At 39.8% G+C, this 26,678-nt stretch overlaps 1 protein-coding gene across 1 annotated transcript in view; it reads right to left on the bottom strand.

The window, feature by feature from the left end:
* The window catches only part of PTCHD4 (patched domain containing 4), a 51,554-nt gene extending 26,101 nt beyond the window's left edge, over positions 1-25,453 (bottom strand). Inside the window, exon 1 of the mRNA XM_022582079.2 lies at positions 24,785-25,453. Coding sequence (XP_022437787.2) covers positions 24,785-25,210 — 426 coding nt within the window. The 5' untranslated portion in view covers positions 25,211-25,453. The remainder of the gene's footprint in view (positions 1-24,784) is intronic.
* Between the last annotated feature and the right edge of the window lie 1,225 nt (positions 25,454-26,678).

The following is a 26,678-nucleotide window of genomic DNA, read 5'->3' as shown; positions in this document are numbered from 1 at the left end:
TAGGAGAAGAGGAAGATCCTAAAGATTCACCCCTTTGGCTCCAGTCAGCCCTGCAACCAAATCATCCGGGGAAGACAGCTGCAGGTTGTATTTCTAAAAATACATTTTTGGGGATGATAAATTCTAACAACCTTTAGAACTGACAAAATTTTTCCTTAGGCCTAATCTTTTACTATAGTTTAATTCTATTTTCTTTAATTCAGCAGGGATGAGGAACAGAGTAATTCCTTGATCTCATTTACAAATGCTTGAATTGTAATATTTCTAAAATTGCAGGTTTTGATGATTGCGTCCATGCCTCCACTCAGATCGGACGGTTCATTTTCATTTTTCTTGCTCTTGAGATGCCAAGGGATCCTTGGTGCCCCTACACTAGAGACCTCTACAATTTGTATTTCATTTTTAAAATGTGTTTCTTCCCTTTAGAGCATAAGCAAAACATTTGCTCATTGCTTATTTTGCTATAATCACTGAAAAGTGTTTTTCATTTCAATCCTTCCAGTGACCTATAAGATCGTTCCTATCATTATCCCATTTTAAACGGAAGAAGCCAAGGTTTAGTGAGAGAATGTCATTAGTCCAATATCACATAGCTAGTAAGTGACCAGGTCAGGATGGAACACTAGATTTATCTTACTCCAGAGACAGGGCTTTTGCCCACAAGTTTTGCAGCTTGGAGCACAGGGTTTGGGTTTAATGCCCTCTTGTTTCTCCAAGGTCCAGCACAAGTTCTGGTACAGAGGAGACTCTCATTAAAATGTATGCTGAATGAAAAGAGGGCTAAACAAATTCTAAACAAGGTGTGGAATGTCTATATAAAAATGTTCACTGTATCTTTAGTAGTTGTCATGTCTTGGTTTAGCTGTGACCAAGCCAGCCTGACTACTTCACAATTTGTTTGAACCAGACATTCAGAGAAAACAAGAAATTAGAGAGTAAATACTCACATTTACAAATTAAATAATACCAGGAAACAAATAAAGATAAGCTATTTGGGAGGACAAATCAGAAAATAACTCTAAAACTTGCCATCTCTGAATTAGTTTAATTTCCAAACATCTCATTATTAAGGCCTTTTCATAACCATACTGTTGAGTCATTAATTCACAGATATATACCCATGTTTAAATCTGTTTCTGTCACTCCTTCCTACTGGAATTGTTCCTTTACAGAAATAAAAGAATTCAAGATGCAAGTAGCCCTGTTGGTAAGGCCCATTCCTACAAAGTGTTTTGAGTGAACACCTCCGTCTCCTTTGAATGAAATTCAGACAGATTTTAAAGTGTCAGTTTTATTCCCAGCACCATGATTTCATTTTCAATTAAGCAAATATACACATAACTGATAGGATGGGTTGATTCTTTCCTATCTTTTAATATTAGTTATAAGCTAGTGTTTTAACTGTGTTAACTCTATTATTTTAGGGATCCTTATTTTAAACTTCTCCAGCAACTTCTGTTTTCCTTCCATTGTATGCTTCTAAGCTTACTGATATTATATTGGAACAGCATTTTCATTTGTGCCTTTTTAAAGGTCCTACACCTTATTTAATAATACATATCCTATCTTGCAGCATAACATCTGACTTTTGATACAAGCTATCAATTTTCAAATGAAATAAAATGCACATGAAATGAGGTTTCCCAAGGAAGACATCTTTGAAACATAATAAAACAAAAGCTTGTTTGAATTAAAGTCTCATTTTTGGGGTATACGAAAGCAAGTGTGTTATTAAGAAGCCAGAGTAGCTCAGGTTACACTCCTCACTTCTGAAGAAAACATGAAGGAAAAAAGTATGGATGTTCATATATCTCCTCTGATACCACTGCCATAAACTGAATATTGCTTGGGATGTCTTGGATTCAAACTGTCAGAGGCTGAATATTGGGTTGTCTGGCCCATGGGCCCAATCACCAGGATAGTTTTTTCCCTCTCTGTTCTTATAAGATGAAGAAAGACTTTAATAAATGAACCCAAAAAGAGATTGTATTTACTAGAATTGTCTCGTTTTGATGACTACATGACTTTTCAAAAGAACATAGCTGGGCCCGGCAGGTGAGCATACAAGCCTCTCAGGCTGCTGTGTGGGTGACAGGGTTTTGGTGCTCCGGCCAGGTGTCAGGCCTGTGCCTCTGAGGTGGGAGAGCCAAGTTCAGGATATTGGTCCACCAGAGACCTCCCGGCTCCACGTAATATCAAACAGTGAAAGCTCTACGAGACATCTCCATCTCAACACTAAGACCAACTCCACTCAATGACCAGCAAGCTACAGTGCTGGACACCCTATGCCAAACAACTAGCGAGACAGGAACACAACCCCACCGATTAGCAGGCAGGCTGCCAAAAATCACAATAAGGTCACAGAAACCCCAAAACACACCACCGGACACGGTCCTGCCCACCAGAAAGACAATATCCAGCCTCAGCCACCAGAACACAGGCACCAGTCCCCTCCACCAGGAAGCCTCCACCACCCACTGAAACAACCTTAACCACTGGGGGCAGACACCAAAAACAACGGGAACTACGAACCTGCAGCCTGCGAAAAGGAGACCCGAAACACAGTAAGTTAAGCAAAATGAGAAGACAGAGAAACACTCGGCAGATGAAGGTAAAAACCCACCAGACCAAACAAATGAAGAGGAAATAGGCAGTCTACCTGAAAAAGAATTCAGAGTAATGACAGTAAAGATGATCCAAAATCTTGGAAATAGAATGGAGAAAATACAAGAAACGTTTAACAAGGACCTAGAAGAACTAAAGAGCAAACAAAAAATGATGAACACTACAACAAGTGAAATTAAAAATTCTTTAGAAGGAATCAATAGCAGAATGACTGAAGCAGAAGAACGGATAAGTGACCTGGAAGATAAAATAGTGGAAATAACTACTGCAGAGCAGAAGAAAGAAACAAGAGTTTAACAAATTGAGGACAGTCTCAGAGACCTATGGGACAACATGAAACAAACCAACATTCGAATTATAGGGGTCCCAAAATAAGAAGAGAAAAAGAAAGGGACTGAGAAAATATTAGAAGAGATTATAGTTGAAAACTTCCTTAATATGGGAAAGGAAATAGTCAATCAAGTCCAAGAAGCACAGAGAGTCCCATACAGGATAAATCCAAGGAGAAACATGCCAAGACACATATTAATCAAACTATCAAAAGTTAAATACAAAGAAAAAATATTAAAAGCAGCAAGGGAAAAACAACAAATAACACACAAGGGAATCCCCATAAGGTTAACAACTGATCTTTCAGCAGAAACTCTGCAAGCCAGAACGGAGCGGCAGGACATATTTAAAGTGATGAAAGAGAAAAACCTACAAGCAAGATTGCTCTACCCAGCAAGGATCTCATTCAGATTCGACGGAGAAATTAAAACCTTTAGAGACAAGCAAAAGCTAAGAGAATTCAGCACCACCAAACCAGCTCCACAACAAATGCTAAGGAACTTCTCTAGGCAGGAAACACAAGAGAAGAAAAAGACCTACAATAACAAACCCCCCAAAATTAAGAAAATGGTAATAGGAACATATATATCGATAACTACCTTAAATGTAAATGGATTAAATGCTCCCACCAAAAGACACAGACTGGCTGAATGGATACAAAAACAAGACCTGTATATAGCCTGTCTACAAGAGAACCACTTCAGACCTAGGGACACATACAGACTGAAAGTGAGGGGATGGAAAAAGATATTCCATGCAAATGGAAATCAAAAGAAAGCTAGAGTAGCAATTCTCATATCAGATAAAATAAACTTTAAAGCAAAGACTATTACAAGAGACAAATAAGGACACTACATAATGATCAAGGGATCAATCCAAGAAGAAGATATAACAATTGTAAATATTTATGCACCCAACATAGGAGCACCTCAATACACAGGGCAAATGCAAACAGCCATATAAGGGGAAATCGACAGTAACACAATCACAGTAGGGGACTTTAACACCCCACTTATACCAATGGACAGATCATCCAAAATGAAAATAAATAAGAAAACACAAGCTTTAAAGGATACATTAAACAAGAAGGACTTAATTGATATTTATAGGACATTCCATCCAAAAACAACAGAATATGCTTTCTTCTCAAGTGCTCATGGGACATTCTCCAGAACAGATCATATCCTGGGTCACAAATCAAGCCTTGGTAAATTTAAGAAAACTGAAATCGTATCAAGTATCTTTTCCGACCACAACGCTATGAGACTAGATATCAATTACAGGAAAAAGTCTGTAAAAAAACACAAACACATGGAGGCTAAACAATACACTACTAAATAACCAAGAGATCACTGACCAAATCAAAGAGGAAATCAAAGAATACCTCAAAACAAATGACAATGAAAACACAACAACCCGAAACCTAGGGGATGTAGCAAAAGCAGTTCTAGAGGGATGTTTATAGTAATACAATCCTACCTCAAGAAACAAGAAACACCTCAAATAAACAACCTAACCTTACACCTAAAGCAATTAGAGAAAGAAGAACAAAAAAACCCCACAGTTAGCAGAAGGAAAGAAATCATAAAGATCAGAGCAGAAATAAATGAAAAAGAAATGAAGGAAACAATAGCAAAGATCAGTAAAACTAAAAGCTGGTTCTTTGAGAAGATAAACAGAATTGATAAACCATTAGCCAGACTCATCAAGAAAAAAAGGGAGAAGACTCAAATCAATAGAATTAGAAATGAAAAAGGAGAAGTAATAACTGGCACTGCGGAAATACAAAGGATCATGAGATATTACTAAAAGCCAACTATATGCCAATAAAATGGACAACCTGAGAGAAATGGACAAATTCTTAGAAAAGCACAACGTTCCGAGACTGAACCAGGAAGAAACAGAAAATATAAATGGACCAAACACAAGCACTGAAATTGAGACTGTGATTAAAAATCTTCCAACAAACAAAAGCCCAGGACCAGATGGCTTCACAGGTGAATTCTGTCCAACATTTAGAGAAGACCTAACACCTATCCTTCTCAAACTATTCCAAAATACAGCAGAGGGAGGAACACTCCCAAACTCATTCTACAAGGCCACCATCACCCTGATACCAAAACCAGAGAAAGATGTCACAAAGAAAGAAAACTACAGGCCAATAGCACTGATGAACATAGGTGCAAAAATCCTCAACAAAATAGTAGCAAACAGAATCCAACAGCACATTAAAAGGCTCATACACCATGATCAAGTGGGGTTAATTGCAGGAATGCGAGGATTCTTCAGTATACGCAAATCAATCAGTGTGATAAACCATATTAACAAATAGAAGGAGAAAAAACCATATGATCATCTCAATAGGTGCAGAAAAAGCTTTCGACAAAATTCAACACCGGTTTATGATAAATACCCTCCAGAAAGTAGGGATAGAGGGAACTTATCTCAACATAATAAAGGCCAAATATGACAAACCCACAGCCAACATAGTTCTCAGTGGTGAAAAACTGAAACTATTTCCTCTAAATCAGGAACAAGACAAGGCTGTCCACTCTCACCACTATTATTAAACATAGCTTTGGAAGTTTTAGACACAGCAATCAGAGAAGAAAATGAAATAAAAGGAATCCATATCAGAAAAGAAGAGGTAAAGCTGTCACTGTTTACAGATGACATGATACTATACATAGAGAATCCTAAAGATGCTAACCAGAAAACTACTAGAGCTAATCAATGAATTTGGTAAAGTAGCAGGATACAAAATTAATGCACAGAAATCTCTGGCATTCCTAGACACTAATGATGAAAAACCTGAAAGAGAAATTAAGGAAACACTCCCATTTACCACTGCAACAAAAAGAATAAAATACCTAGGAATAAACCTACCTAAGGAGACAAAAGACCTGTATGCAGAAAAGTATAAGACACTGATGAAAGAAATTAAAGATGATACAAACAGATGGAAAGATATACCTTGTTCTTGGATTGGAAGAATCAACATTGTGAAAATGACTCTACTACCCAAAGCAATCTACAGATTCAATGCAATCCCTATCAAACTACCACTGGCATTTTTCACAGAACTAGAACAAAAAATTTCACTAAAATTTCACTTTCAGAAGACCCCAAATAGCCAAAGCAATCTTGAGGAAGATAAACGGAGCTGGAGGAATCAGGCTCCCTGACTTCAGACTATACTACAAAGGCACAGTAATCAAGACAGTATAGTACTGGTACAAAAACAGAAATACAGATCAATGGAACAGGATAGAAAGCCCAGAGATAAACCCACACACATATGGTCACCTTATCTTTGATAAAGGAGACAAGAATATACAATGGAGAAAAGACAGCCTCTTCAATAAGTGATGCTGGGAAAACTGGGCAGCTACGTGTAAAAGAATGAAATGAGAACACTCCCTAACACCATACACAAAAATAAACTCAAAATAGATAAAAGACCTAAATGTAAGGCCAGACACTATCAAACTCTTAGTGGAAAACATAAGCAGAACACTCTATGACATAAATCACAGCAAGATCCTTTTTGACCTACATCCTAGAGAAATGGAAATAAAAACAAAAATAAACAAATGGCACTTAATGAAACTTAAAAGCTTTTGCACAGCAAAGGAAAACATAAACAAGATGAGAAGACAACCCTCAGTATGGGAGAAAATATTTGCAAATGAAGCCACTGACAAAGGATTATTCTCTAAAATTTAGAAGCAGCTTATGCAGCTCAGTATCAAAAAAACAAACACCCCAATCTAAAAATGGGCAGAAGTCCTAAACGGAAATTTGTCCAGAGAAGATATATAGATTGCCAATAAACACATGAAAGGATCCTCAACATGACTAATAATTAGAGAAATACAAATCAAAACTACAATGAGATATCACCTAACACTGGTCAGAATGGCCATCATCAAAAAATCTACAAACAATAGATGCTGGAGAGAGTGTGGACAAAAGGGAACCCTCGTGCACTTTTGGTGGGAATGAATTGATACAGCCACTATGGAGAACAGTATGGAGGTTCCTTAAAAAACTAAAAATAGAACAACCATACAACCCAGTAATCCCACTACTGGGCATATACCCTGAGAAAACCATAATTCAAACAAAGTCATATACCACAATGTTCATTGCAGCTCTATTTACAATAGCCAGGACATGGGAGCAACCTAAGTGTCCATCAACAGATGAATGGATAAAGAAGATGTGGCACATATATACAATGGAATATTACTCGGCCATAAAAAGAAACGAAATTGAGTTATTTGTAGTGAGGTAGATGGACCTAGAGTCTGTCATACAGAGTGAAGTAAGTTAGAAAGAGCAAAACAAATACTGTATGCTGACACATATATATGGAATCTAAAAGAAAAAAAAAAGTTTCTGAAGAAACTGGGGCAGAACAGGAATAAAGACACAGACGTAAAGAATGGACTTGAGGACACGGGGAGGGGGAAGGGTAAGCTGTGACGAAGTGGGAGAGTGGCATGGATGTGTATACACTACCTTATGTAAAATAGATAGCTAGTAGGAAGCAGCCACATAGCACAGGGAAATCATCTTGGTGCTTTGTGACCACCTAGAGAGGGGATAGGGAGGGTGGGAGGGATACACAAGAGGGAGGAGATATGGGGATATATGTATATGTATAGCTGCTTCACTTTTTTATAAAGCAGAAACTAACATACTATTGTAAAGCAATTATACTCCAATAAAGATGTTAAAATAAAAAATAATAAAATAAAATAGACCCCCCAAGAAAGAACAAAGCTGCTACAAATCACACCTGGCAAATTTCCTGTTGGGAAATTCAATTTTTGTCTAGCTATGTACCCTGAACAATGCCCTGGATAAAAACTAAATGATCATTATAAATTTGTGTTGCCTTGGTAACTGCAACAGTTGCATGCACCCTTGCTCTCTTACCTTTGTCTACGTACTCTTAGAGGAGCTAATACAAAACTCTAGAGCCTGACCAATGGAAAAATTTGAAGTTTGGTAGTTTTGATATTTATATCATGTGGGATCAACCACTCAGGCAGCCTGGATTAAAATGAAAGTTTCTGCAATCATTGCGCATTATAAATTCTCATTCGAGTCCCACAATCAGTAATCTTTGTTGAATTGAGCATACAGGTGTAGAGTAGCACATAGGGACCCTGTCTTGTATGAAGAAGAATATTGTCTTGTTAAGATGTAAATAAGCATTATGGTTAGAATGTTCCCTCTTTCAGGGCACAGAAATAAAAGTTCTAAGATTACTAGTTACCTGAAGAAGCATTAATGAACTGCTGTGGAACACTGTTGTAGGAGGTGTGCGTTCTGGAAGATTTAACACAGCTTCAAAAATAATATGAAAATCCCAGATGAACTTAGGACAGGTCTAGGACAATTTGGACTAAAATAAGTTACTCAATAAATAGCCAAGTGTGAGAATAGAACCATTAATGAGAAATATTTATCATCAAGGGATTGTTCAAAAGTCACCTATTTTCTGGCAAGTGCTTCACCATTTCCATCCTTACCTTCTGATTTCTGGGGAAAATAATTTTTAGAACGGTCAAAATATTTCACTTGAAAAATGAATTATGTGCGTGAATGACACAGGCATGACAATATAAAGTGTTGAAAGGCTGATTTTGCTTAACGGAGCTTCATAAAATTCTCCCAGGGAAACCTATCTTAACCGTGTTACCAAAATGGGGAAAAATCAAGTCAGCAAATAGCATTCTCTCTCCAGCTTCTTCTAAAGCTGTGGAGGACGGCTTCTGTAATTTAGCAGGCCTTTTCCCTCCTTAGTGCCAAGGACTAGGTTTTGCAATATTACCTTGAGGATTTAGTATCTCAGCGCGGCTGTTTCTGACTCTCCAGAATGAGGAAGATGAATTATTTAACAACCAGGAAGCACCAGCTGTGCTCTCTCCCAAATGTTGAGCTTCTCCCACCAATGGAATTTACAATTGAAATAGGTTTCTAACCTAAAATGGACTACAATTTTGACAAGCAAACAAGACTGGAAAGTTTCCGCTCAGTGGAGAAGACATAGTGAGCATGTCTTCATGGCTTTCACCGGGCATCCTAGAAATTCTCCAAGATTAGACCCTGGCATCCTACCAAGTGGGCTGAGTACTCCTGACGTGGAGGGCACATGTTCCAAGGCCACTGAAGAAGAGGATTTACAACTTGCAATATGAGGGATTTAGGTTAGATAAAGACTACTTTCCTAATGGTCTGTGTTACAGGAGGAGAGCATTCTAGGAGAACGCTTTGCCTCAATGTTCCAAGAATTAGAGTACTAGTTCTCAATGGGGAGCAATTTTGAACCCCAGGGGACATCTGGCACTGTCTGGAGACATTTGGTTTTGGCTATCACAACTCAGGAGAAGACGATACTACCAGAGTCTACAAAGGGCAGGGATGCTGCTAAACATCCTGTGATGCACGGGACTGCCCCACGACTAGGAATTATCAGACCCAATGTCAACAGTACCTAGAAAACTTACACATTTTTTCAGTTCTCTTAAATGTTGGCATACTCAGGGGGTCCTATAATTCACTCTTTCAAGAGGGCTTTCTATGACTCCAGCCTATCAGGGCCAGTTCTAGGAAAGAAAATAATTCTCTTCATTTGTTTAATGCAAACAAAAATGCTGACTTCCCACCCAAGTGGGCACACTCTAAACACTCGTTCTTCTTTTGTCTCAAGTGCCTCTTATACTTGCGTATATGCTTTATTTTTGCTGGCTAAATAATCCCACAATTACCTTAACAGTTACTAACACTTGGAGAGAAAGTCCTGAGGGTAGGATGATTTGGGGGGATCATGGAAAGTTCCACTAGCCAACAATCTTCTGGCCAGGTTTTGTGGATGATTAATAACCCTCCTGTTTTTTTAATTTTGATATTTCTTGGCCCATACCCATAACATTTTCCTGCTTTGTATTCATTTTTTAAGTCTATAGCATTGTTGGGATTTTATGTTGACTTCATAACCTTCAGAGTAACTGTTCATGGCAAAATATTTCCCTGTTTATGGAGAGCAGCTGTCCACTGACCTCAATTTTAATGAATACATTTAAAAACAAAACATTTGTTATCAATTGAAATAAGAACCCCTGAAAGACTTCTCCCACCAATATAGAGTATTTGTTCTTATTATAGAACCCTGGAGGAGGCTGAGTCTGATGTAGCACCAATTCTGGATTATTTGGTGCTCTGAATCATTTTGAACTAACCTTTAAGGTTCAAGTTACCATGCTGTACTGCTAATTTTCCATTTACTTGTCCTCCTTCCTCACTAGACTGTATGTTTCTGGAAAAGAGGATCTATAACTGATCTCTGTAACTCCAGTGCCTAGCCCAGTGTCTGAAACAATATAAGCATAGAATACGTCTCTATTGAGAAAAGCTATTCATTGGGATAAGGCAAATATGGAGAGGAGAATATTGAAGCAGGGAAGATACTTGTATACCTTTTGAACAAAACATAGGTGTTTAAGACTCAGGAGACATCAATTTCCCAAAACTTAAAAGTCTGCTAAAAACAAAAAGGGTATGTAGTTGAGAATGAGGTCTATGTGTAAGAAATTATTCAGCCAAAGAGAAGTACAAGAGAATGTAATAACCATTTTCAAGGTCACAGGTAGAAGATGGTTCAAAAATGATAGTAAAGACCAGGTTTCTTCTTTACTGAAGTAAGAATAGAAATAAATGTCTTAAATAGATATGAGAAATAATTTTCTTCTGGAGAGACATTAAATAGTGAGTAGTTTATTGAAGCAATTTATATATAACAGGGCTTTCCGAAACATGTAGATTGGATAACCTTCCCAAATCTCTTTCAACAAAGGCTTGTAAAAATATATGCACATAATATGATGATTATGTCAAACTCCTTTAAGGCATGTCACAATTACTTAATCCGTTTTTTAGAACAGTAAATAAAAGAAAGGTCAATTCCCTATTTTATATGGTTCTGCAAAATATGAGTATGGATTCAACTCTGTAAAATGCTTTTACTTTTTGCTAAAGATAAAATATTTAATATAAAGGTGATAGTGGGGTACCAAATGTTTGGCTTTCTTTTTGTAATGTATAATTTCCCGTTACTGGTGGCCAGTAGTGCACACCATATCATTCATATTGACTAGGAAAACATCCTTTCACCTCACTGTATCAAGTGATTTATAACTGCCATTTAAAAATAATAAGGGAGGGAGTATAAGATTTGCGAACCCACTGGGATGCTAATGGAAAGCTTTCTACTGACCCAAGAAGGGCACTAGATTGTTACGGATCCTATATAGTTGGAACTACTTTAAATATTCATTGCACTTTAATGAACATACTTTTCCTTTAATTAGACATTGTGTTAATACTGTTTTAATATGAATGGACTTGCCACACTGATCTGGGGACTCCAGGATCTGTTTGTGAATGAGTTAGAATGTCTCAAGCTTGTTAAAACTAGAGGTAGTTAGCCTTCCCAGAACTCATTTACGTAGAAAAGTATAATATTATTTTCACTGATGAAAAGATAGAAGGCATGGGATTTGGCCGAAGATTAAGTAAATTTTGGCTAAGCTAAGACTGGGAGTATTTTGAAATTCTTTAACATGATGCTTTTAAAACTCAGTATGGGACAATTAAAAAGCCAAATAGTTAACTCACTTGATCCTTCATTCATTCAACACATATTTCTTTATCTCCTACTACATGCTTATCGAAGGAATAGGCTAACAATGAATAGTATTAATGAATGGTTACAAAGTAGTAAACACTGACCATCTCAGGATATGAAGGAATTTAGGTTATCTTGATGGAAATCAAGGAGGTAATAACAACTTAATAAGAATTGAAAGTCTATTTCAAGTCCTAGGATTATACACCTTTGAGCTATCAAGATTTATTACCTTTGGCCCTATCACCATAATAATAAAAATTTACCATGTGCCTACAGGTTTTCTTATTAATCTCCTGGCAGAAGTGTATTAAGAAAGGATGCCTTTTAAAGTGTCAAGGGATACATTTTCCCAATGACTGGCAATCCAGGACATCTTTGGAGCAGAGCAAATTGATTAAGACATCATATTTCTGGCCAATGAATATCAGATTAGAGAATTACAGGAGAGAATGAAGTTGTTTATTTTAGCTACAGAGCTCCTATGGAGGCAGCTTACCTGGCAGGGAAATGGTACTGTGATTGCTTATGTCAGGGCAAATGCTCTCTTTCTGAGACCCCAGACTAAGCCTTGAAGTGGAGGTTCAAAGGAAGCGGTATTATTCCCTTGTCCTCTCATCCTATGAAACTGCAAAGAAGCTCGGTAGGATGGGGGGATCTTTTTCTGGTCTAAGGTCCCTCAGTGTTTCTCAATCTGGTTATTCACTGGAATCATACAAAGAGCTTAAGAAAATACCAATTCTCAGGCCCTTTCTCCAGAGCTTCTGATTCAATTGGTCTGGGGAGGGAACAAGCATCATATAATTGGAAAGTTCCTGAAGTGTTCCTTTTGAGAATCATGGAACTATACCAGGTGAAAAGCAGTAAAAAGTACTTTGTAATAGGATAAGCCACAAGGTACCCTTAGAAGCTTACTCTTGGATGTGGTCCTTAACAATGCAATTTACAGCATTTTGGAGTTCATCTATAAATAAACCAGGTCCTTCTAATTTCTATCCAAGGTTTTTCTTGGGACACCTGCCCCCCTGGAACTTGTTAACCTATATTTGTATCTTGCTTTCATAAGTTCATATACTTATGAAAATGACATTTTAAATCACATAAGAAAATGCTCTTTTCCTTCAGCTTCTGTTGACATGCCAGAATATTTTCCATTTGTCTGTTAAGGATTGTGGAAATCAGCTCCAAAAACACTGTTCTAGATATACTCTCACGATAACAATAAATGAACAATTAAGTAAATTATGCCACAGTCACTTGCCAGACTTCTGAGCTACCAAAAAATAATTATTTAAATTCTTATAAAAAAATGAAAATAAATCGGATCAGAAAAGACATGCACTGTATATAACAACTGTGTACTTTATAGTTAAAGACTGGAAATAAATTGCTTATAGAATTGGTGAGTGGGATTGTGAGTGATTTTTCACTTGGTGTTGTTATGAAGTTGGATTTAGATAAAAAATTGTTACAATTTATTAAGAAACCACTAAGTGCCTGAAAGTTTTAAAATCTGTAGAATGGATATTAATACTTTTAATGTAACATAAAAATATGAATAATGCTTTTTTTAACATAGAAAAACTGAGGGGCAAAGACGTTAAATAACATGTCTAAGGTCATACATCTAATAAATGATAAAATTAGATTCAAATATAGATTTGTCTATTTCCTTTTCACTGCCCTCTTCATCATTATTTTATAATTTTAAAGGAGGGGCTCAATCAATAAGTGGCTCCCCTATCTCAACCCGTTAAAAACTAGGGCCTACCTCAGTAAAAAACATCTGTTGCTTTAGGCTAAACGGGCCGCATTGTCAATGCTTATAACTTTAACATCATCAATAACTTCAGGGCTCAGAGCTGAGGGAAAGAAGGGAAGTAAAAATCTTATGTCAATTTAGTTATCAATTACCAAAACATTCTTCTACCAGGAAGAAGACTAGTAGGATAACATCAGTTTATAAACAACTTTCTGGGATAAATTAACTAAAAAATATAAGTGAACATTGTTTAGCAAGAGACGCACTGATGTGATTAGTTAATAAAAAATGTCTAAAAGCCTAGAAAGGATCCAATTCCTTAAAAATAATCCCCAAGGTAACAATGGTTGAAAAGAATGTACTGATAATAAAAGTCAAGCAGCTAGTACCAGTTTTGTGTGCTATTCCCTCAGAGAGATATGCCCAACTACGAAAAGGGGTCATTAAACTAGTGCAGTCCCTGAGCTTCTCACTCCTCCCTGGGAGCTTAGCAGGGTTCCTGTCTCCAGGCGTACTTCGTGGTGACCCACTGGCCCTGACCTCACGCTCCATTACTCAGGCTTTGCCTCACCCTCCCCAGGAATTTGCCCTAGAGAAATCATTCCCCAAATTGCATTGTGCAGGAAGACCTGGATCCTGGGGAGGGAGAAATGACAAGCTAGACTTTTCTCACATTTCTTTTAAACTAGAAATGTGAACAGGAGGGAAAAAAAGAGTATGTGTACATATATGCATGTACAAGTTATATGAATTTACAAAAACATACTGATTATAATATACACAGGAATGGTGATTCCTCAGTTTACAAATAAAAGGTGCCTTGCAGGTAAATTACAAACCAGAAAGGTTTTCAATGTAGAGATGGGTGACTGGTTACCAATATTTAGAATTATTTTTGAGGGTAATTTTAGCAGTTCTGTTCAAGTGATGCTTTTTAAAAGACTGCTATTTTTCTGAGTGGAACATATGTCAGGAGAGCAGGATAAAAGCCTAATAATTAAAAACATATCTATTATTTTTTAAAAAGCTTTATAATCTTGAAGGAAAATAAGATGGGTTCTAAATAGCCCATATACTTATTATGCTGTTGCACAAACGTTTAAGAGCATGCTTCATCTTTGATTTTAATGCCACATTTCATACATGGAAAGGGTAACCAATCCTGTCTACGGGTTTAGCTTTTGGCTTGCTAATATTCTCATCCTACAAATTTTCACTAATCTGCCACATCATCTATTTCCTCCCTCCCTCCCTCCCTTCCTTCCTTCCTGAAGTAGGACTTCTGTTCTTCTTCACTTCTTTAGCCAATTCCCTTTGTTTTAAGAAATTAATTTCTCTCTCTACCATGACATGAATAGAAATGATAAAATCTTTTACTTTACATTTCATGACCTCTAGTATTTTTGCTTATGATGCTCTCAGTCCTACTACATTTAGCATGGGTAACTAAATAAATATCCCTCTCTCCAATCTAATGATTCTCAAACTTGAGTAACTGATGGACCCTTTTTTTTGTATAGTAAAAAATTTCTTCTCAAACTACAGTATTGACCTAAATTATTTTACTTATGATAAACTGCTGTTTTAATATAGATATGGTTCTGGCTAATGTGGTCAGTTTCTCTTTTTTTCTTTTTTAAATTTTTAAAAATTGAGATAGAATTGACTTGCCACATTGTATTAGTTTTAGGTGTACAACGTAAGGATTTGATATATATGTATATTGCAAATGATTACCGTGATAAGTTTAATTAACATCCCTCTTTTAGCAGCCTTCAAATATACAATACAGCATTATTAACTATAGTCATTATGCTGTACATTGTATCCCCAGGACTTATCTTACAACTTACTTTCTTTAATTACATTTCTATTTATGTATAAATATTTTTCATAGATAAAATATAAAACAAAAGAATCTTCTAAATGAAACATTTATCCAGTGCAGTCTTTCATTTCACTAGCAAATAAACACTTGGAACTATTAAAACAATTAATGTAACTTGGGTTTCCTAAGGGCAGAGTATCCAAAGGAGGTCATATCAAGAGGAACTTACATTTCATTTGCTGGAATCCCCACTTGAATAAGACAGAAATTCTGGCCTCTGAAAACTTTTACCCATGCATTTCCTGGAGTCTTTAGAATGTCTTTACTATTTCCCAAATTGGCCTTTACGGTCTGCCTCTTTGGGCCCCTGGCTCATGGCCACTCTTGTGCATTAGAACTGGCACTGGTCCCCTGACATTCTGAAGTCTGTGCTTGGGTCTTCAGATGTGATTCTTTGAATTCCCATCATGCTACGTTGCCAGATAAAATACAGGATGCCCAGTTAAATCTGAATTTCAGATAAGCAAAGAATGCAATATTTAGAACATACTTATACTAAAAAAATTTTTTTTTGTTTACCCAAAATTCAAATTTAACCGGGTGTCCTGTATTTTTATTTGCCAAATCTGGTAATCCTACCAGGTGTTCGAGCTGCCTCTCTGCAGGCTTTCCCAAGCTGAAGTCACATGTGTGCTGTGTATAGGTGGGGGAAAGAATCTCTCTCTCTCTCTCTCTCCCTCTTCTGGTGGTCCTTTGTTTCCTAAGCCCAAAGGCAATCCTTCTGTGGCACTTGTATCTCAGGACCACTCATAGAAACAGCTTTCAGTGTCTTTCTGTGGCTATCTTTCTTTAGGGTTTAGGCACAGCCTTGGAACAGTAGGCTGGCTGGGATGGGCTTTTTTCCTGTCCCCTAGCAATTTCCCCCAAGGGCTTGTTCCACAACCTCCCCTGTACTGGCTGGCTCCACACAGGCAAATCAATGTATGTAGTGAAAGCTACCAGCCCTACTGGTTCATTAGGCACATACAGTTATATTTTAGCAAAGACTTGCTAAAAGTCTATAATACAAGTTAGACTGTGATTGAGGGAACTGCCTTCAAAGTACCTCTAAAGTGTATAAAAGTTGTTTCTACCTTTGGAAGCACTTAGAGAAGCTCCATGGAAAAAGCAACTTTTAAGAGATGTGAATTTGACAGTGTGAAAGAAATTCCAAGCAAAAGGAAGAGTATGAATGAAGGTAAGAAAACAGGAAGGTTGAGGGTGGGTCTGCTTCGGTTTGGTTGCAGCATAAGATGTACTGCAATCTGAAACTTCAAATAAGTTAGAGCCCTGGTCAAGAAAAGTTCTCAATGGCTATGGTCAGGAGTTGATAATGTCTTCTCCAGGCAATGGGAAACTCTAGCAGGATCTGGTCAGAGGAAAATGTAATCAAGAGATGCAGATGATCTTGTTATACAGGCTAGGTTCCAAGTGTGAGAAATGATGTGAGAGAGGTTAGATTATTGCCTAGATAAAATAGGTAAGAGGTAATGAAAGCCCAAGGGAGAGACAGTGAGAAAGAAACGAAGAAGAAATTTGAAAAGGAGACCTTGGTCTTCAACCTTGATAATCCATTATAATCATCAGAGGAAATTTAAAAAATTTCAGTGTCCATGCCACCTCCTGACTGAGTCAGAATCTCTGGAGATGAGATCCACACATCAGTATTTTTAAAGCTCCTCTCATGATTCCTACACTCAGCCAAGACTGAACACCTCTACTGCAGAGCAGAGGTTCTCATACATCTACAGGAGTCAGAAGCACCTGGAGGGCTTGTGGGACCTAATCCCTAGTTTCAGTAGATCTGGACTGAGGTCCAAGAATGTACATTTCTAGCAAGTTCCTAGGCAAGGGGGATGCTCTTGGTCTAAGGGCCACTGTGGCATAGAATGAATTAGCTCTTACTGTTTACATGTCTCGGCTGGGTAGGGGTGGCGGGAAAAGAAGAGTTAATCATAGGTGACTGAGATTCTGAGCCCGAGTTAATGACAGAACAGAGATGCCATTCAAAGAGTTACAGACCTGGAAGAAAACTGGTGTTTGGCTTGAATGAGAATATTGAGAGAACACACCATGAAAAAAGACTTGCATGGGAGTAATTATAAATATGGGAGTAGTAAGGGGAGTGAACCAGTAAGAGGTAAAGAACCATCAGAGATGTAAGAGGAGAATCAGAATGTCACAGCAGCCCAGAGGGGAGGAAGAGGCCAAGGCTAGCTCTATTGAAAATGACAAAAATATACAAACTCTAAGATATTTCCAGACCCAGTGAACACTGAAACCAAGGTCCCACAGTCTCCTTAACTGTTCTTTACTGTCCTTAGCAAAGACTGGTCACATTCAGAATGATGATCCTGGAGGCAGCTCAAGCTCTTTGGTGCAAAAATCAGAAGGATCTACACCCCTCATACTCTACTTCCTCAGTAAATAGCAATGACTACCATAGGATAGAAAGATTTTCAGCTTTGAGGTCTGAAACAAAAAGGGCTTTTCATCTAATCAAGTGTTCACAAGAAAATCAATTAACCAATTTTAGACAAGGGCAGAATATCACTGCTCAAAGAGTTAAACCGCCAGCACTTGTTAAGAATTTACAAAGAACCAGGTGCTGTTCTAAGTGCTTTAGGGACCAGAGGCATCAGCATCACCTGGGAGCTTGCTAGAAATGAAGAATCCCACTCCATCCCAGACCTAGTGAATCAGAATCTGCATTTCTATCAAGCTCCCCAGGTGACAATTAGACTTTGAGAAGCCCCGCTTTAAGTATCATAAACTCATTTAACCCACATAATGATGGGAAGTCAGGGCTATGATTGAAGGAACTGAGTTACAAAGAAGTTAAAACACTTGTACGAAGTCATAGAGCTAATGGAACAGAGTAAAGATGTAAAACTAGACCATCTAGCTCAATAGATCCTAATCAAAATCGTGTTATACCAACTCTCAAGAAATTCTCAACACAGCCCTTAGCACCTTCACCATTACATTTTACTTCCATCCACAATGGCTTTCGTTCAGGGTATCTAAGGTACCATGTCTTCCCCTTCATACTCTTGCTTCTACCATCTAACCCCACCATCTAACCCAGATCTTAGGTCACAGTTACTCCCTCAAGGAAGTCATTTCTAAGAGCCCAAGACTTGGTCTACTACTCTTACAGCACCATGCAATTTTCCTCTAGGATAATCTGTAATAATAAATTTATTTGATTTTTGCCTTTTCTACTAGACTCAAGCTCCTGGAGGGTCATGCACCACATCTGCTTTATTCCTCACTAATCTCCAGTGCCCAACACAGGGCCTGACACAGAGCAGACACTTATAGTACATTACGTTAGTTAGTGTATATGAATGACTTTTAAGTCTACTGTACATCTTACCCACGTTAGTATGACCCGCAGTGACAATCAGAACTGCACATGCTCTCTCTCCATGTAATTAAGAGACCTGGTGAGGTGACAGAACATACCTGAATGTTCAAAGGGCAGAAAGAACTTTGAGGCCGAGCCCTAAATGTCCAGGCAAGCCTCCATCTAGCTTGAACACCTGGAGCTGCTTTCAGACCCTCCTGAAGCTATAAGAACCCTTTAAACATGTTTCTGTCTTCCAGAACCTGAGCCATCCTCTGCCTTCAGCCTTTGAGACAGCAGGGGGAAGTAAGAGCGGCACAGATGAAGCCTCTCCTTGTAGGGAGGGGAGCTCTGAAGGGAAAACATGGCTGTTCCAACACAAATCCTGTAACTAAAGAGACCCATTCATTTTAAGTGCTGCTCATCAGGTACCTTTCAGAGGCCCTGAATTCCCCTGAATTACAGGGAATGAGCCTTGATTTCAATGAATGGCTGTGCCATAATAATCCTGCCTGAGAAAGGCATGGATTGCAAAGCCACTTTAAAAATACTCTCCACTCTAATTTTATGTTTCATTTTCCCCAAATACCCTTGTGCCTATGTATAGTTCCTATACCTTGTGTTCTCATATAATATTAAGATGATCAGGCTAATGAGGACTTAATGTTGCTACTATTGTAAAATAACTGTAAAGGGGCTTGAGAAAAAATGTTGCTGATTTTTTTTCTTAAAGAGATGGTTAGATTTAATTTCAACATTTTTGGAAAATATTGAACGACAGTAATCAGCTTTAAGCTCAACCAGGTGACAGGCCCAACTACAGATAGTAAGGATGAGCATTTCCTTATTGTCACAGAGGAATCCTGGAGCTTGAAGCCCATATTGGAGATGGGACTTATCTGATGTCACATAACTGGTCCTTACAGAACTGGGGTCAGAACTCAGGTCTCCTGAATATTTCTCAATTCAGTCTGCATTGTATTATCTCATGCTATCTCATCAATTCTTTTTTCCTGATGCCAATTTAAGACAGAAGTACTCAAGCCAGTCTGGCACATAAGCCCCTGGCTCAGAACCGTGGGTCACCTGACAGGTTTCCCACACTCAGTGGATCCTGGAGTCTCACCTTAATTTGTTCTGAGTTGATGTGAAATAATATTAAAGGTGAAATCATGTGCCAGTGAGGAATTTATTAAACTCTTTGTGGCAAGTTCCATGATAGTCAGATGGTAGGAGTTTGCCCACACTGGAAGCTTTACTCCCTTGTGGGTGAATAAGGGAAGTGAAGCTTCACTGCACCTTCACCTGGGCTGGTCTCCTAAGTGAGCAACAGGACTGGTGTAAAAGAGCACCAGTGGTTTCAGCAGGGATTTGAGATGCTTGGGAATTACGGCCCTAGTTCTTCCTTAACACAAAGGGCTGTTGTCACAGAGAATAGCGCACGATGTACAGGGACCCGGTATAGTACCGTGGTTAAGAATATAAACTTCAGTGCCAGACAGACCTGGATTTAAATCCCACTTCCAACATGTACTACCTTGGGGACCTCTTAGAAGTCACTTGACCTCCTGGTCTTTAGGTTTAGGTTCCCAACTTATAGAAGGGGAATAAAAATATTCTTCCTGATTCATAAGCTTGTAAAAATGACATGCTGTGTATAAAACACCACACTGGTTAGGACACAAACTGAACATTCAATAAGGTAGCAATTTTTTTCCCTTATTAAGAGAGAGAATCAGGAATGTAAACTTTAATCTAAATATAAGAGAAGACCCTGACACAGCTGTCTCTTGAGGTTTTAGAATGAATTAGGGAAAGAAGTCTATGGAATAACTTTTCCTGGAAATCTCTGAAAGTAATGCTGGTCTTTATTTTCCATGTTGACTTAAGTTGCTCTCCCATTGAGATTGGAACTAAATAATTAATGGCAACAGCCTCCAAATTAGGAAGATGTACTCAAAATGTGCCCAAAGAAACACTCTTTTAAGAAGAAGGAAAATCTATCTTTGTTCCTCTTCTTAAATGTGGTACGTTGCGGCACATACACTTCACTTAAACATCTGTTTAGAGGTGTGTATTAATGGAATTTAATGGGGAGGACAGGCTGCAGGGGAAGCAAATATGCTTCATTTGTTTCTCACCATTTGCCATGAACCACATTTCTCTGTTTCTTCTTTACTTGGCCTTTTTCAGTGGTAACAATTAAGAACTAGGGACATATGGAAACTGTTACTTTCTTGGAACTAGCAGATGGAAAAGTGAGGTTATCATGGCCTACCTAAGAAGCAGGGAAATATTGCCTGTAACCACTTGAGCCCCCTGAGTTATAATGACAATATTTCTTGGAGTCCAGAGCAGTCCTTGCTTAAGGATTTTGAGTGCCTGTCTCATTTTAATCAAGAGACTGGTTCCAACAATATGTTATGTGTTTAATTTCAAAATTCAGCCTGGCTGCACTGTATTGACTTATACAATATGTATGTTTAAATAAGTAGAAAAAATGGTCCCCGAATTACCAGGGTCCAAAAATTTATAGAAATCTAGAAAGTGTAGAGAATACCTTTAAAGTAAAAGCACATCATAGAATTTGAAAAGTAATGATAACTTTGCAGTGTTACAGTATAAATGAACAAATTAATCAACAGACCGACCAGTGATGTAAATACTGTCTGCATAGAACTGGACAAGGTTGGGGTGGGAGGTTGTGAATAGTACAGAAGGAATGTAAGACTTGACCTCTGTGCTTACTCAGGGGTATAATAACGTAAAGATTATAATGACAGGCACAATTGTAGAGTTCGTATTATATAGGTGTAGGAATTTCAGATTCTGGTGTCTTTTCTATGCAGCTTTAGAAAATGTGTGTATGTCTCATTTCTTCTGTAGTATTCTAAGCTGACTGCTCCTTTTTTCATATCAGCTTTATCTGAGCCTCTCTTTGGAATTCCACACCAGCAACTTTTTGTGTCCCTGCTTGTCTGGATCACCTTGTCAAGATAATCATGTTTATCAGAAGTTCTAAACCTTTCTGTGCTCAGAACTACTTGGGTGTCTTAATAATATTTGGAAGATGCCCTTCCAATTGTCATAACTAAGATTTCTGGCCGCTCCTTTCTGTCAATCAGTGTTTATACATCTTCAGACTACCTCCAGGCTCTGACCTACTGCTTCTTTTATGTCAAGAGATTGCCAATTCCTACTCACACTATCCAGCCCCTGCCATTTATTTTGCATTTTTCCTTAACTATTGATTCTCTGCCCACCAACAGCATTATCCAGCACTAAAATTTTCCACAGTGGCCTGAGTTGGGAAGATCGGTGACCCAAGTATGACAGAGGAAAGCAACATTAATTAGAGGGCCAAGAACTGTGTATATAAAAATTTCTCTCAAATCTCATACAACAGAAGTTCTCAAACTTTATTGTGGGTCAGCATTCTAGGGACACTCTTTGAGTATCACTGTCACACATGAATTAAAATCATTTCCAGATCACATATGATCAAAACAAAAGCCCATCTCACTTTGCTCTGTGCCAGGGAGTTCTTCACCTGAAAGGCCTTGCAGACTCTTTGATAGGATTCTAGGTATACCTGGAATTCCACCAATTATATTTTATATTACATTAGCACGTGTGATATATCTGGATGCTTGAGAGGGACCATTACTCTCAGAAGATTACCAAATAATTCATTTTCCCAAAAATAGCTTAAGGACCCCACTGACAACATGCAAAGAGAGTCAAGCCAATGCATTTGAGGAGACATTGATATTAGAATGTAGCAGAAGAAGGGCTTTACAGATTAGAGAGCCAGTGTATAATTCTCCTGTTCTTGTTATGGTTAGTAGAATAATTCCACTAGTACTACATGGCCCTTTGTAATCAATTACTCCATTCTTTGATTATCCACTGACTCCGATCAAGATGCAGATCAACCAACCAATCAGCCAGAAAGTTTAGACAGAGCACCTATTATAGGCCTAGCCTAGTGGACCCAAAGATTGCAGAGTCCCTGCTTGCAGGTAACTCAGGGTGAGGACCCTGACTTCTACGATTAAGCCCCATTAGGGTAAGAACCTTGCTTTTCTTGCTCCAGACTGTCTGTGCCTAGAAGAGCACCCAGTAAATCATAGGAACACAACGAATCATTATTAAAGGAGTGAATTAGAGACCTCAGGGGTTTGTATTGTAAATGTCATAATGATATTGCCGGCTAAACAAAATGCCCACAGTGGTTGACTGGACAAAGCCCTTACACCTGGAGAGTACTGCTGACTCAAGGAAATAAGGGACTTAACTAAGACTGCATATTAATAAACTGCAAACCTGCTTCAACAGGGAAAACAAACTGAAGTTTAAATATGTCACAGTTTCAAAATCTTTCTTTACACCAGATGTTTAGCACAGGACTCAGTTAAACGACTGTAGGCGAAGAAGATCGCCTTTTCACTGCATCCTTTTCTGGAGCAAGCAATAATGTTGATGGCAAAGGATTCAGGAAACGGAATGCATGCAACCCAACCACATACAGTCATCATGCTCCCTTCGGTAAGTGTGAGGCAGGCAAGCCCTTACCTAGATTTCAAGCTGATGAATCATCTGTCTAGTTTCACTAAAACCCCAAGGGACTGCTCCTCTGAACAAGGGGCTGAAACCCTGTCAGCCTCTGGATACATTTAAACAAGGACAGTATGTTAAAAGGAAGCAGGTTATGGGATTTCCTGAGGAATTCGTAGTTTCTTAGTGCATTAAATCCTCCTTCAATTCAGGAAAAATAGCCTTTTTATCTCAAAAATCCTGAGAAATGTATTTTTAAAATTGTGTACAGATGCTGTATCAAATAAATAAACAGAAATATTAGCAATTTTCTATGTTTGGCCACCCATTCATTGAAACTGGGGTCCCTCCTATTCCATGATCTCCCCAGAAGCACACACACATCCTCATACACATTAGAAGAAAGAAAATTCCTTCTTCTTGGGAAACACCTGTCTCGGGAATTCTTGGCTGTGCAGCCTCTGAGCATGCACAGGGTCAAGCATACAAATGGTGCAGTGACTCTTTTGGAAGTCACATTCGTCCCTGAAACTTCAGTCACCTGGAGACTGCATGCCTCATTGCCTGCAGCAGCTCAAACCTGACAGTGTGGAATGAGTTTAGAAATCTCATCTGAGCAACAAAATCTGAACTGAGTTTAAACAGTAACATCTATTTAATGCCGAAATTATCATTCACGGCAACTTTTGCTGACTGGGGATTTTTTCTTTTGCTATTGGGCTGTTATAATAATCTTGCTCTGGTTTGGACTGTGTGTGTGTGTGTGTGTGTGTGTGTGTGTGTGTGTGTGTGAAAGGAAGATAACAGGACTCAGTTAACTAGTACATCAGTTAGCCGCACATCTCTATTTTCACACATAGAAAATTTCTGCTGCTTCTGCTGTGCGAACACACATACACATAATTCCTGGAATCCTTACCCCATTCATACCCACTGCTTTCAGACACACACTCACAGGGCAGCGAAGCACAAACTCCCTACATGTCAACATCAAGCCAGGCTGAAGATGTAAATAGGTGGATATGGCACCAGGTGGATGTGTAATCAGTAATAAGAAATACATCGAGCCCCATAATGAAAAGAAATCCCCCAAATTGTTCAGGATCCCCCCTCCCCCTTCCATTCACTGATTTATTAACCCTGAACAAAGATGTAATTGCAGGGTCTCAGAAACAACTTTTTTCTTTTTTTTTTCTTTTTTGGCATTTGTTTTGTTTGACTTTGAATTTCTTAATATCTAGTCATGTCATTTATTGCCTGTTTTCTTCACTCAGTTGCCCAACGTTCCCCCCACCCCCCAAAATGAAAGAAGCATCAGCTTCTGAGTCTTAAGGATGAGACCTCTGCATTTTCTCTGCTTGTTTAGGGCAAGAAATGAAGTGCTGCCTCTTTAACTGGCAGAAGCATGCAAGAGGAGCGTACCTTTAATTTAGTGCTGGGATACCTCACTTGCACCCTGGCTGTTGTCTTATTGGAGACGGCAGCCTGCCTGAGATCCTCTAGCACTGAAATAATATCATCCAGCACGCATTTCTTATCCTGATTTCTCAACACACACAGATGGGAAAAAGTATAATTATAGCCCTTGTGGTTCACCTTCATTTCCAGCACGGCTCGGTGGGTCTGCAGGATCCCCTCAGCCTGGAGCAAAATATTGTCCCCGGGTGGGGAGAGGAGGATCACCCTGCCATACCTCCCGGGGGTGTGTAAGTCCGAATAGAGCTGGCTTTTGGACTGGTCCAGGGGGAAAAGGCTGCTGGCCAGGCTGCGCTCGATCTTGGCCAGGCTGTGGCTGGGAGCGACCAGGCGCTCCAGGTCGCCCTCGGGCTGGAAGCGGTTGAGCGCGCCGAGGCCGAAGGTGACGGTCAGGACTGCGGGCACGGTGAGGAAAAAGACCGGGTGCCGGCTCACGCACGAGCCCAGCCTGTGGCAGAACGACTGGAGCCCTCTGCGAAGCACCTGCCGCAGCATCCTCCACCAAATCCAGCTCGCAGGCGCTCCCGGCCGTCTTAAAAAGCACATGTGACATGTGTAAGCGCCGGGCTACCCCGCCTCTCCCCCGTCCCACCCGCTCCGGGTCTGCCCCTCGCCCCACCGCCGCCGCCGCCTTCCCGCCCCCTCCGCGCTCACCCCTCACCACTCCACCCGGTCTTTCCCCGGCCCCACCTCCATGCGCTCCTACTACTCTTTCAAACACTGCAGCAAGTTGCAGCAGGGCGGGCAGGTACCCACCGCGCGCGGGGGCGGGCGGCGGGCGCTGCGGGGGCCCTCTGGCCCACCCCTCCCCGGCCGCCTCCCGCGCCCCCTCTCACCGCATGAGCAGCGATCCCGCGGTCTAGCCCTTCATCCCGGTGCTGCAGTCCCACGGCCACCCTCGCTGGAGGTGGTTCCGTGCGGAGCGTCCCACAGATGTGGATTTCCTCTCCGTCCTGGTGGGGTTCGGCGCCTAACTGGAACCATGTGGCTCGGTGTTGTAAGAAGCAGACATGTGCCCCACGAGGGGGGGCGGGAGGAGGGAGAAGAGAAGGGAGGGGGCGGGGGATGCAGGGGGGACGGCAGCTAAGCTTTTCCTTTTTTAAGAGGCTGACAGTTATTTTTAGAGTTTTGTTTTCCCTCTTCCCTCCCCGCTGGAGTGAATGGAAGAGGAGATGGTGAAGGCGCCGCTGGCCCATTGGAGCGGTGGCGATTAGAACCTAAGAAGGGGGTTAGGGGTGGGGGGCTGGGGTGGGGGGCGTGGAGGACTCGAGGGCTTTTGGCGGAGGCAGCCTTTTCGCCTTTCTGGATTCCCCGTGCTCTCTAATTCGGCTTGTCGGCCCAAGAAAAGGAGCAGAGAGGATGATGCTGCATTTTTAACATACCACAAAGCATGCAAAGGATTTCCTTGCAGCGCCTTCCACGCTGTCATTCCCCAGGCTGGGCGACTGCAGCCGAGGCTGCCAGAGACCCCAACTATTGGCGGTGCGTTGGGCTCTAGGGATCCTTCCTTGCTCTGGTGATTGGAGAAGAGGCATTTGCCAATAGCAGTCGCCTGTGGCTTAGGCGTGTGCGTGTGTGTGTGTGCGTGTGTGTGTGTTGGAAGTGAAGGTCCACAGACAATATGTGGTTCCTCATAAAATATTACATTCACTTTCTGTACTTTTGAAGTTTAGGACCAAAAGTTCTTAAGGCTTGTTTCAATCTCCTTCCCCCATTTTCCCTTCCACCCGTCATCCCCGAGAACCTCCATTTTCTCGTGGGAGTGGAACTCCAGAAACAAACGTCTGGGGACACCCATGACAAAATCTTTGAATAAAGAAGGTGAGATAGGTAGGGGGAAACACATTGGAGTCAACTAATGTATGAAACAGAGTCACCTTCACCACATGGGAAAGAAAACTCCCACCAGGTGCAGTTCCTCCCTCCATACCCAACAGTGTGAAGGTGAAGAACCCTTACCTGCAAATCAGATCAATTTCAAAAGCTTTAATATTAATAAGTGTGTGTATTGTTA

Source organism: Delphinapterus leucas, chromosome 10 (genome assembly GCF_059928025.1).
Source record: "Delphinapterus leucas isolate spDelLeu-1000000601 "Yukka" chromosome 10, BTC_Dleu_Yukka2, whole genome shotgun sequence".
Lineage (NCBI taxonomy): Eukaryota > Metazoa > Chordata > Mammalia > Artiodactyla > Monodontidae > Delphinapterus > Delphinapterus leucas.
Note: the sequence above shows the minus strand (reverse complement) of the source record. Positions and strands in the feature narration are given on the sequence as shown.